At 41.0% G+C, this 13,252-nt stretch overlaps 1 protein-coding gene across 4 annotated transcripts in view; it reads right to left on the minus strand.

The window, feature by feature from the left end:
- The window catches only part of KCNC1 (potassium voltage-gated channel subfamily C member 1), a 120,643-nt gene that overhangs the window by 32,235 nt on the left and 75,156 nt on the right, over window positions 1-13,252 (minus strand). For all 4 annotated transcript variants that reach the window (XM_035328779.1, XM_035328778.1, XM_035328777.1 and 1 more), the window contains exon 2: window positions 3,020-3,953. In XM_035328779.1, coding sequence (XP_035184670.1) covers window positions 3,020-3,953 — 934 coding nt within the window. The remainder of the gene's footprint in view (window positions 1-3,019; window positions 3,954-13,252) is intronic.

Genomic DNA, 13,252 nt, shown 5'->3' on the forward strand with positions numbered 1-13,252 from the left:
ACTGCTGACCCAGTGCATAAGGGGGCACTTGGCTGTAGAGAGGTAATCATATGTGGAACTATTTCCTACTCATCACTGTTTTGTGAAGTATTTAATCATTCCACCACACAAAATATATGGAATTATTAACTTCATGTGATGTCCCTTTCTCCTGAGCAACTATACAGGCTTTTTTTTTTTTTTTTTTAAGACTATATTAGATACACATCATATGGTTATATATCTCCTAGATACTGCCACACTGAAGCTTTGCGACTACAAATTACAAGAAATATCTTGAACAACTTGGACATAATTTTAGAGACATTAGATCTGATGGACACATTCTGAGTTCCTAGTATGATGTTAACTGGTTGTCTACAGTTAGGTGGCGTTAGCTAATGTAAATATTTCACTGTACGGGGAACATTCACAACTTGTAAGTCTTTGTTTTTATATAACGTGCAGGTTATAGTTTCAGGAACGAGTCAGTGCCTATGAGTGCTTCATATTACATAAAGTGAACCTCAACATACAAGGCAATGCAGATCTTGTTTTAACAGTCCAGTTCTGATCTTATTATTTTTCACTTTTCTCTTGCACACGTATAGATCTTTCTCCTTGTGAGGGAGCTGAGAGATGCAGGCAACAAGTTTTGCCGCTAGTGGTGCATAATAATTATCAGAAACAGGTCTCCAGCAACAGTGTTACTGAGTCCATTTTGTTAGCTGAAGTATAAGTGTGCTTTGTTACTTCTCAAAATATATATGCTTGTATACGTATATAAAAATATCCTCTTCTAATTAATTATTGCAGAAATAGGTTAAGTTGCTGTTACTACCAATACTTCACGGATATTGTGGTAACAGCTGATTTTAGAGCACTGATGGTGGCAAAACAGTTCCACATTGAACCAAAATTACACGTATTCTCAGGATACCAGCGTGGATTTGCATTGAACTCGTAGAATTCTTAGTCCTCTAGTTCCCAGAGAGGACCAGGATATGTAATGGAAGGAACTTTACAAAGCAAAGGATTTCTGAGATGAAAGTCACTCTGTGGCTGACTGCTAAAGTACTCAAAAGTCAGGTGTCAAATACGCTTTACAATCAGGTAGCGGGCGTGATAAGAAACACACCGTATTGTTAGTGCCCTCTTTCCCTCTTGATATGCGATGCCCCAAAGGCATCTACTTATGAGAAGGTTTGCTGCTTGGACATGAGTTGTGATAAGCATTTGCAACCTGAGGGGAATGGATGATAAAACCATACGCTTACGCACCAAAGATACAATAGGAAAGAGACAGTCTATCAGTCACGTGAATTGTGATTGGCCTGTTGCAATGGAGCAGTCTTTAACAAGAAAATGAAAGCTCTTTACCTTCTGAATGGATTTTACACAATTGCACAAAAGGGAAAAGAAAAAAAGGAAAGAAGAGAAGAGAGAAAATAAAAGTTCCCACCAGCTCTTCCCCTCCAAAATTAGCACTGGCATAGGTGAAGTCACACACAAAGGAAAGTCTCGCTTTCTTTGTGCTTCTCACAATGACATCAACATGCATGGCTATGAGATGACGAGAAAATACCTCACTCAGGATGAATAACAAATCAGAATTTTCATTAAAGTAAAAAAATGATAACACGAGACCATCATAGGTATACGCTAGCTCCTTCAAAGCACCTCTTGTTGTCTAGATGTCAGTTAAAATCACTTGACTGGTGATCTGTTTTATCTAATACGACACAGGGGAATATTCTGAAATAGGCTGAAGAACGTCTACTATGCAACTTTGTTGGAACGTCTGCCAAAAATGCAGTTGGCTTTGTTTTCAACATGGTTATCTACTTTGAAATTACTCCATAGAATAAATAGTGATATTCCGTGGGTAGAGGTAGATTATGGGGTTGAAATAGTCAAATTGGAGCCCCGTAACTTTGTGTGCTATAGGAGGAGTCTCATAAAACTGAGATATTCCCATAATTAACCACTAGCCATGGGATATTATAATATATTCCACGGTGACTAGTATTTTTTCCATTCCCCCCACCCCCCAGTAGAATTAGCATAAATTAGTTTTTCTCTGGTTTCACCTATTGCTGACATGAATCAGTGTAATTAAAAATCAGAATACGATATTATGAGGCGATCACTGTTCAGGTCAAACCGGCCAGTACTGACCCGTCCGACCTTTTCCAGTCAGCTTTTGCTGCTAGAGGGTTGAAAGAGCGATAACGCACCAACCCGTACTTGCAAAAGGAGCATGGTTTAGAAAATGTAGTTCAAAACTCTTCATAGCTCTAAATGCTAAATTCTAGTGGAATATTATAGAATAAGTGCTTTGCATGCCATGGAATAAACATCCTTACATCTAGTCTTGTCTCAGAGTGAGTCATTTTATATTAGTGTCAAGAATTTGAGCTGTTGTTCTACTTTGCAGTTAATCATCAGAAAGAGACGGGATTGTCTCATGAATATGCATGATGGTATAGTTGTCCCTTCAACTTACTAGGCACCTAGTTTCTGTAATGAGATGTACAATATCTGCCATTTAAAACAGCTGAAAGGTCCCAATTGGGAACAAATGAGAAAGCATCTGGCTGTTTCAAATTCCAGCCCTGTTTTGTCAGAAAACTCTGTAATTGCTGAGTACTTGGCTCCTACTCTGCTCTATGAAGCATTCAGCTCTCAGGAGCCTCTGAAATGCATTACACAGTCCAGCAAAATAGCTGTAGAACTCTCAAAATTCTTCCACTAGATGTAACAGCTCTTCAAAATATCTTGAGACTTGTATGCCCTTAACCAGGACCAAAGTTTGGGCTCCTAGAGCGTGCTCTCATCCTTAGTTTTGCTGATCAGCCTCCACTGTACCATTTGTCCCTGCAACCTAGACTTCACACATATTATTCACTGTGTGATGGTGGGACTAGAATGGATAAATGTGCTACCCATTGCTCTAAGAAAGCAGTCTGGCTGAATCTTAAATCACTACGCGGGATGGAGGTTAACGGTCAGATGGACATTCCTCTAAGAGGTTTCCTACCTGCTCTGTTAATTTCTAAAATTTCTTCTTGGGCCAGTGGGCAAGTGTCGCTCTGAGTACTGTGGTGTGGAGAGTTTACGACAGATTTACAATAATTGGGGGATCCCAGCTGGGGTGGCCTCGGGATATGCTTCTTTTTTTTCTTTGGTAGCTTCTGCTTAGCCATAGCTAAGGAGTAATACATTCCGAAATTGTTCACAATGACAGGGACAGGCATGGCAATGGTCAGCACGCCAGCGAGAGCACAGAGGGCCCCCACCAGCATGCCTGACCAAGTCTGAGGATACATGTCTCCGTAGCCCAGGGTCGTCATGGTGACAACAGCCCACCAGAAGCCGATGGGGATATTTTTAAAGTGTGTGTGTTCACTGGCACTAGGGTCATTTGGTTTAGCACCTATTCTCTCGGCATAATAGATCATCGTGGCAAAGATTAAGACGCCCAATGCCAAAAATATGATGAGCAGCAAGAATTCGTTTGTGCTGGCACGGAGGGTGTGTCCCAAGACCCGCAACCCAACAAAGTGGCGGGTCAGCTTGAAAATTCGCAGGATTCGCACGAAACGGACTACACGGAGGAAGCCCAGGACATCCTTAGCAGCTTTGGAAGACAGGCCACTGAGTCCAACCTCTAGATAGAAAGGCAGTATGGCCACAAAGTCAATGATGTTCAAAGAGTTTTTGATAAATTCCACCTTGTTCGGGCAGAAAGTGACTCTCATCAAGAACTCAAATGTAAACCAGACCACACAGACACCTTCGATGTAGGTGAGAAAGGCTTCAGTCTCTGCTTCCCTGTAGTGCCGCACCTGGGTGTCATTCCCGATGAATTCAGTTTCTGTCTTGTTCACAATGGGGTTAAATCTCTCGTGGGTCTCGAGGCAGAAGGTGGTGATGGAGACCAGAATGAAGAAGAGGGAGGCAAATGCCACATACTGTAGAAAGAAAGATACGAGAGAAACGTTAAACAGTAGGGTAAGCACAGGGGCTTCGATTCTTACAGAAGGGAGAGACAAGAGCCGCGTTAAAACTGAAGATTATGCCAAGCCTTCTTCCTGTGGGCTTAAGATGCCAAGTCTCACCTGCAAAGACAGTCTGACATTATAGCTTGGAGGGAGACCAGTATGAAAGTACATGCTTGTGTCCATTCCTATACAGAGAGCACTTCAGCGTGAGTGTAAATCTAAGCAAGCATTTGAATCTCCAAGCTCTCTTTCGTATTTAAAGTTAAGGACATACTTAAATTCTGCCTGCTTGAACTAGGTCTTCTGGTACTTTCTGGTCTTTAAGACAGATCACACCTTTTGGGACATTTGTCACACAGGAATCTTGCAGGAGCATTGTGTCAGTGGTGTGGTGGCTGCCTCCCGCTCCCAGCTTAGTGAGAGCGGCGGCACTTCAGGTGCTGCTAAATATGAGTGGCAGTCTCAGGGGACTCTACAGCAAGGATCGGAGTCCTGGTTGGCATCATTAGACTGTCTTACCCAGAGACAGGTCAAGGAATAGTCGCATGTCAAACAGTTTTCCTGTAGTAAATAATATGTTTTTAACTGTCTTCTCCAAATCTTTAATTTTTTAATTATTATTCTTTTTTTTAGGGCAGTCAGTCAGAGGAGAGAAGCAAGAAGTTTTGGATATACCTGTCAGCTGATCCAAAAGGAGACAGATCTACTGGGTTTTACCACACAAGGTTTTCTTCAAGAGATTTTCGTTGCATTGTAAGACTCGTATAGAAACTAAATCAATCTTTTTTTAAGGCTGTTGGATTGCAATCTGGTTAATCAAGTTACAGTGAAGATGGTATCAGCCCCCAAAGTCAATGAGTGTCTTAGGAGTATTTGCTTTTTCTGCTTCAGTTCCTTCTTTCCTCAGGCTTTCCTCAGCCTAAAGGAGATCTCTTGGTTATATTCCAAGATAATTGAGGGGAACAGTCAGGCCAAAATTCACAATTCTAATAACCACAGTTTGTCTGCTCAGTCCTCCTTTAATAAATCAAGTAGGTTTTGTACATCTAAGAAACCTGCTTCTGTGTTGGAGCAGTGTGGTAATGGTAATAATAGCATTTATCTTCCCATTTATCTCCTCACATCTGTTATCTTCCTGTTTGTCTCTTGTGTGTCTTTGACAAAAGAAGTTATATATGACATTATTTCATTGTCCTCTTGAGCATGATCAACGATATTAATTAAAATATTTAGGTATTCTCAGAGTGTCCCATTATTCACAATGTCCCTTTTTCAACAGTGTAGCCAAAGCAGGAATTACAAAGGCTGAGTTTCTTTGGATTGTCTGTTGTCAGTAAATGCAGGGCAGTAATCTGGAACAAATTCCTGCCAAAGGACCAGTTAAAAATAACCTCTGCTTCATGCTACCAAAGCTCTCCAGCAATCAAGGAGTTTCTCCTCTCTGCTTTCCTGGGTAGACCTGGTGCAAAACTGCACTTGACCTTCCCTATTAGCAAGCAGAGTCCATTGAAAGTATTCGTCACAGTTTAAGGCGAACTATTAAATAGAGAGAGAAACTGACAGAGAACACAATAACAGAATATTTTAGGTTGGAAGGACACTCTGGAGGTCATATGATACAACATTTGGTTCAACTTCAAAGTTGGACCAGGTACCGAAGCTGGACCAGTTTGTACCTTAAAGGAGGCTGCAGCGAGGTGGGGGTTGGTCTGTTCTCCCACGTGCCCGGTGACAGGACGAGGGGGAATGGGCTAGAGTTGTGCCAGGGGAGGTTTAGGTTGGATATTAGGAAGAACTAATTAGGAAGAGGTTAGTGATATGGTTTAGTGGAGGACTTGTTAGTGTTAGGTCAGAGGTTGGACTCGGTGATCTTGGAGGTCTCTTCCAACCTAGATGATTCTGTGATTCTGTATGCTCAGGGCCTTCCCTGTTCCACACGTGGATATCTCCAAAGTTGAGGCAGCTTGCGCCAGTATTCGGCCAGTAAGAAACAAATAAGCTTGGAAGGATATGAAGCAAACAGACTCCTCTGCATTTCAAATCCAACCTTGCTGCCAAAGAGATACGAAGGTTACCCCTTGTCACATATACAAAAACCTAGTACCTTCCCTTAAATGCTTAAGGCTATCGTAGTATCCTTAGGTGATGGTCTAATGTACATGTTAATATGTGCTAAAATCAGTGCTTAATATAAATTGTCTGGAAGACAAACAGACAAGAGGTTAGGAAAATGGAGAGGCAGGACTACCGGTATCTGTTTATCTGATTCTTCTGTAAAGCAGGGAATTTTCTCCATGCACAGTTTCTCCATCTGTAAAATAGGGTAAAAAAAAAAAAAAAAAAAAAAAAACAAACTGGTGCTTATGTGCTTTGTGATCCCAGATAAATGTGTACAGGCTCTATATGTTATCATTTTATTGTTACTGACTTTATTAATTATCAACAGTCTCCCTGAAAAATAAGTTGAAGAGTCTTTTAAGGTGATCAAAGTCAGTTTATGTATATTTTTAATGCTCAGAGCATAATTAAGCAGGTGTTAGTAGCCCAATTGTTTGAGTAGAACAAGAAACAAAAAGCATTTTCCAGCAAGAACTCAGGAAAATGTTTCCAGGAGCCTCAGAGCACGTCTGCTTCATTTTGGCCTGGAGCAGATTTTTACTGTAGAGTCATAGATCCCTGAGAATTGAAGCTGTAGAAGGAAATGCTGACATTTCATTAAGCCAGGTAGAACTCGCAGATAAGAAGCAGAGAAGGGAATAAAACCAAATTGCATTTTAAGGGGACTGTGAAAAAGGCCCCTGTATGCTGACTGAAAATGCAGTTCTCCTCTTTAGGTGTATGAATGCCTCTCTTGAGTGAGATTTTCCTGCTTAGGACAACCTTCAGGCTGATCTTGCCCAGCAGCTATGTTGAGAAATGATATTTTGCTGTACTGAAGGGAAGAAATAACCAGTTCTGTCAGGACATTTAAATTCTCTGCAGTGGTATATGCTAACAGTGTTACCAGCAGAGAACATCCCCCCCATAATCTCTCCTGCTGTTAGCTTCCGTGTGCACACCTTGGCTTCAGAGGGGAATTGCGATCTCTTGGTCATCAATTCAGCAGAACAGACAAGTATCCGCTGAATGAGTGTGAGGCGTTTGCTTCCTTCTATCTGTATTTAACAACACGCAGAGTTCTTTCACAGGTACAAGTGTTTTCTTAAATGCTTTGGAAGCGTGGGCCTTCTTTCAAGGTTTCATAGAACCATGGCACAACAATGGTGTTGCCTAGAAAGATGCCAATCAGAATTTGGTATCACTGTCGAATTGCTTTCTAATCATAAAACTATGATTAGAAGCTCGCTGTAAATGAATGTGTGTATCATAGCATATCATTGGCATAGATTTAAATTGGTGATCCCACATTTTTATTGCCCTGATTCCTTTTTCTTCTGAACATTTTCCTCTTTAACAAAACCAATAGCCATTCAGTGGCTATGATTTTCTAAGGAGATCAGCATTCATTCATACGAAAGGGCTCAAAAAAGGAACCCTCCCTGGCTCTCTATCAAAAAGGCCAATAAAGACCGGCCACCATGCCTGACGTTATAGCGAGTCAAGCCCAGAGGTGAGCAAAGCTGGTGGTATCTAGTGAAGACTTTGGGACTTGTATGTGTTCTAATGTCTCTGAAAATACGTCTGTCTATTTCACTAATAGTGGCCTAAACCCTAATCAAACCAGTGGATTGCTCTTGTGATATTTAGAGCTTCTTACTTTTCCTTCTCCATACGTTTTACAACAGAATCTCTCTTCTTCCTAGGACCTGAATGGGGAGACAAGGAAGGATTTTATCAAGTGATCCCATGTGTTGTTGAGTTACATTACAGTAGCTAAAATGTTCTATAATTAAAGAAAATACCTAGGTAATGTGTCTGATGTGATCAAAGCTCTTCTATTTGCTTTGACACATGTGAATGACTCTTACTTAGCCTAGAGATGGTGCTGCCACTGCTTCTTTCTGGCTTTAATGCCAACAGTGGAGTATCTCAGATTGGCCAAAACTGCAGATGCCAGAAGAGAAGGCAGAGAGGAGATTTTAAAAAGGATGTTTTGATTAAAATATATTTATGTTAAAATGCCTTCATTTTGGAGAGAGAGAAAAAAAAATACACTCCTGCATAATCTAGAATTGTGACCGGTATTTTTTAACAAATCCATTTGGAAAGCAGCTAAAGTGCATCGTGCCCATACGTGGAGAATTTCACCATCTAATTTTTATTGCCTCTGATTTTATATATATATTTACTGTGTGTATATATAAGGCATGCTTCTCCACTGCTCTACTCCGCTATCTAACCTAGCCCTTTTTGTCAGTCCAGTGTGAATATGAAGTGCCAGTTAATTCAGAATAGTAGTCTTTCACAGCAGCACCACATAGATGCAAACGGTACAAGATAACAGAATCAGACCTAGCCTCCCATGAATAATGAGCCAGTAAATTTCCATTCAGCACGGAAACAGAAGTCCAGTACCTTAAAAACATGAATAAACCTTGCAATACACTAGGATTAGGAGACCAGGCTCATTCAGAAAAAGGTCTGAGGATTAGACCAGACGGTATTAAATATATAGGTGTGACTGCCTGCTCCTGGGAATCACTTTTTAAAACCATATTTCATCTTGCATTTCTGAGATAGTTCCGATCTCAGAGATAAGAAACCTTGTTATGTTGTGCTGTAAGTAAGCCCAGTAACCCACTAGAATGCATTGATAAAGTGCTTGGATTGCCAGATTTCACTGCAGATGGGCAGCAAAGGCTGTTGATTTAAGCATCGGGACAGAAATTGCATGACTGAGGCTCTTAGCCTCCAGCACTGACCCATTTGTTTGCCTTCAAGCATGTGTACCTTCATCTTTTGTACCATCCTTTGTCTACACTGCTTTTTTTTTTTTTTTTTACTGAAATATTAAACTCCTTGGGGCTTTCGGCTGTTGGAGAGTTTATGACTGCCCAGTGTCCAGCTCCGTATATGTCTGTAGTAGGGACCTGTGACGGGAGGCCTCGGCTGAGCCTTGGATACCAGAGACACCACTCTTGGACCACAGGCAGGGAAAGTTGTTGGTGGCAGCAGAAGCAGCACAGCTTTTACTAGTCAAGTTTCAGTAAATTCAGAGGTTGTTTTCGAGGAAATAGGGATCTACACAACATACCATTCATAATTCATCACCCATTCAGAGTGAGATGGTAGAAGCTGCATGCCGCAGACGAGTGCTCTTCTCCTTTGTTACTGCTCAGAATCATTTAACAATTGTGACTCAGGCTAGAGGGGAGAAAAGGAACAGATCACACTCTGAGGAGATTTTCCAGCCTCTCCCTTTGCAACTGCTAACAGAAGTAATTTTAAAAAGTGATTCTAATTCTCGTATTCTTGCAGGGAAATTCAGGAAATCCTGCCCTTCCCTCAACCATGAAAGGCAGAGGCAGATGGCCTTTTGCTTGAATCATCAGCAAATTTTCTATAGAAGTGGCACCCTGCCTTTCTACCGGTCTGTTCTGGTGAGTTATGGTTTTAATGAAAAAAATACTTAATTTACGAGATCATAACCATCCTGTTCCTGTTGAAGCAAAAAAAGTACAGGAGATGAGAAGTTGTCATCTTAGTCAGGATGAGCAGAACCTCTGAACATCAAGTTTGCTTCCTCCCCAGTAGGAGAGCCCAGGGCTTGGCAAGACTTAAATGAGAGATGAAAACGTTCTCCTCATACATCTTTGCCCTCCAAAGGAGAAGTGATGGAGCCGTTAGTGCTGCAGTGCCTCCAGAAATATAAGTTATGACTTGAGTGAGATCCAATATTATTTTTTTCCCTTTTTTTCTACCAAAAAGAAGTCCCAGGTCTAGTAATTTTTCAGTAAGTCCATGGATGCTAAATGCTGTCTATCTTGCAGGAACAAGCTAGTCTCAGAAGCATTTCAGATCACTGCTAGTAACCTATGAGTTTGTTCCTATAAAGCATCAGTATTTCAGACATATCCAGATCCTGTGCTTTTTGCTAGTCCTGCATAAAATCACGTGATTTCCATTCATGAGGCCAAGGGCTTTACCAGTATTTACAGTTGTTCATTTGTTCAAGGTTTATCTCCACAAGGTTTATCCGCAACATTTGCCTGTGACTTGAATCGCTGAGCTTTGATTGTTTATTTTATTCTGAAAGCTATATTTTAGACACTCTAAAACTTAGTCCATATATCGCCAAAACATTTAATAATTGAGACAAATCTTTTTGCCACAGCTCGGCCAAAGTTTGGGTTAAATGAAAGCTGCTTTAAAATACTCAGCTTTGTTACAACTTTATTTGTCAAGACTGATTTTCCAGGCTTTCTCAGAGATATTGGACCCCGATTCAAACAAATGACTCATTTCAAATGTGCAAGTAATTCTGCTGAATTTTTGAGAGAAATATTGAATCTGTATGACTGATCAAATGACTAAATGTAGGCACAGTAGCTAGCAACCAGCTAATGCTGTGAAAGTGAGCAAAAGCAAGGACTTTGTCAAAAACCCACCTTGGCAACGTTTCATTAAGAATCCTAACGGAAGATGGTTGGAGATTCTTTGAGTGATGATTATGAAATTGGAAGTATTTGCAAGGGGAAAAATCCAGTTCTGCTTTTGTAGGTGTGAAATCAGTATGTGAGGGCACAATCAGATGTAACCTCCCAGCTCTTGTCTGTGAAGGGACAGATGACCATCTTGGCAGTCTGTCTTTTTTCAGTGAGTTTCTTTTTTCAATAAGGTAACACAATCAACAGAGAAACTCACTTCAGTGAACACACTGGCTCAGTCACAAGATTGTTCAAATTTGTGCTTCTTAGCTGAGACAAATTGAAGAAGTAAGCTTACAGATAAACAAAGCTTGCTCCAGAATCAGATGAAAAGTCCACTGGCAGCTCATGGATGAATTGGTTTTGTTATGGCCCCCCCCCCCCCCCCAAAAAAAAAAATATATATATATATGACAGCTTGCAAAAAAATCTTGGAATGCTTAGTGGCACGCAGACGTGAAATTGCATGTTAAAAAAAATGTGCAGTCATCTGTGGGGAATATGCTTAAGTTATTCGGTGTTGACGCTGCAAGAAATAAATTAGAAGCACCTCTCTCAAATGTTAGTCCTAGCAGGCAGCCATGTGCTTTGACAAGGTAGTTACAGAGATAAGCAAGACTTCATCAGCACTGGAGGCGTGGTGTATACAGTATTTGTCTGTGACCTCATGGCCAGCCAGCTGGTCACCAGGCAAAGATTGGAATGCTTCTATGTAGGTCATAGGCAAGTTTTCCAGTTTCATCTAGGTTAGATTAAATCTTGCAATTTAATAGGAACACCATGCGTGATCAGAGCAGAGATGTGAATTTATTTCGCAAGCTTCTCTGCTAGCTCCCTAGCCTGGGTAGTGAGAAATGTATGGAGACAGTAAGGTGGGAGTTAGAAATGGTTCATACTGCTCAGCAACAGCTCAGTGGGAAATTCTCATCTTAACATTCATAGATTCCTGATCCAAATGTGCCCCAAGACTTCTGCAGCTAGATATATGGGACACTACAGAAGGAGCTGTAAGTGTTGAAAGGGAGTATTCCATCTCTTCGAGGGACTGTAGTAACATAGGCTTGATAAGGGCCTCCAAACATAATCTAGTCGGCCCCTTAACCCAAAGCCCCTTAACCTGTCTTTGGTCATTCCGCAAAGGTATAGGCTGTTTTTAAGGACCTCCAATGGTGAATATTATAGACATTCTGCAAGAAATTTATCTCAGTGCTTCGCCATACTCTGTAATTTTTTCTTCCGAATGCCTCACATAAATCATCTGTGCTGCATTTTAGGCTTGTTTGCTTTTGCCCTATCCGTCACAGACAGCTATGGATTTGGAAATTTGCAGATGCTTTCCTTCTTTTCTAAGCTAACGTCTATTAAAGATGATCCAAATGTTCCATGGGTCCTAGACTCATGTTCTCATAGTCTCATTCTGTTGCTGCATAAAATCAAGATAATTATTAATCTCATTTTCAGATGATGCCACACACATTTATGCTGTCAGTTCTGTCAAATGTTCTAGAATGAAATAAACCAAGTAAGTCATGTAATATTTCATACACCGGAGCATGACAAATGAAACCAGGCAACTTTTTCTACAACTGCTCATTATTACCAGGTTTTTCAGCCCTTTCTTGTAAGGCAGTAGGCAACTTTTTGTGCACTATGCACTCTTTCTATTCTCAACTGAAAAGAATTTTTTCTCGATGACTGGTGGCAGCATCGTGAGTTATGATTTTCTGGATCTCGCCTCACCACCTTTGTTCTGGATGCTATTTTCTCTCCTGAGATATGACACTTCCTCTCTCTCTGACTCGCTGCCAGTCCTTCGTTGTGGGAAAAAAACATTTCTTATGCAATGCCTTGACAAGAGAGGGGAATTCCTGACTAGAGCTAGGCGAATCCAACTGGGAAAACCCAAAGACTTGCAAAATATGCTTAGTCCTGAGGCTTCCTATTTTTTAGATGTAATTTTAATTTTTCTCCTTCAAAAATGAATGTCACACATGTGGCTTGTGGTTATGATCAAGTGCAGCCGGATGAAATTAGGTATGTATCTCAGCCCAAGCCTCACCTTTTGAATTTAGAAATGTGAAAATAGAAAGATGATTGGTTGACAAGTTTGATTCTCCCAGATGCATATATGTGTGTGCACACTCTTGAAGCTGTTAACTTAGGGATTCCTGACAGTGATTTTAGCTGTAGGCTACGTGAGTCCTGAGACTCTCTGTGGAGCAGCAACTCCCATTTCTCCTTTTTTGCTACAGCTTCTGCACAGTCACTTGCTCAAGAGTGGCTAAATTCACATGCTCATACTTATAAGTACAGCCTCTCTCAACCCTACTTCTCATTAGAATCATCCCAGAAGCTCTTCAAAGAGTAGGGGACATATTTCTGTATCCTTTCAAGGCCCGCCCCAAGTGAGCCGCCATCCTCAGCTATGCGCCAGCACCGGAGAAATGAAATTGTTACAAGCATGGAGCAGGCCGAGTGCCTGTTGGTCTCCAGCTCCATTAGAAAGAACACACCTTTTCTTATGTTCTGCAAGAAAAAACTCCAGTGTGTGGAAGCATCGAGTGCAAAACTCCACAAGGAACCACTTGAAATGCTCAGTGAGGCTTTGTCCTGAATACACACCTTCCTAACCTAATAAAAGAGGAAGACTTTTCTCCCTGGGGTTTTTAAGCCAAGATACTT

This window comes from Oxyura jamaicensis, chromosome 5 (genome assembly GCF_011077185.1).
Source record: "Oxyura jamaicensis isolate SHBP4307 breed ruddy duck chromosome 5, BPBGC_Ojam_1.0, whole genome shotgun sequence".
Lineage (NCBI taxonomy): Eukaryota > Metazoa > Chordata > Aves > Anseriformes > Anatidae > Oxyura > Oxyura jamaicensis.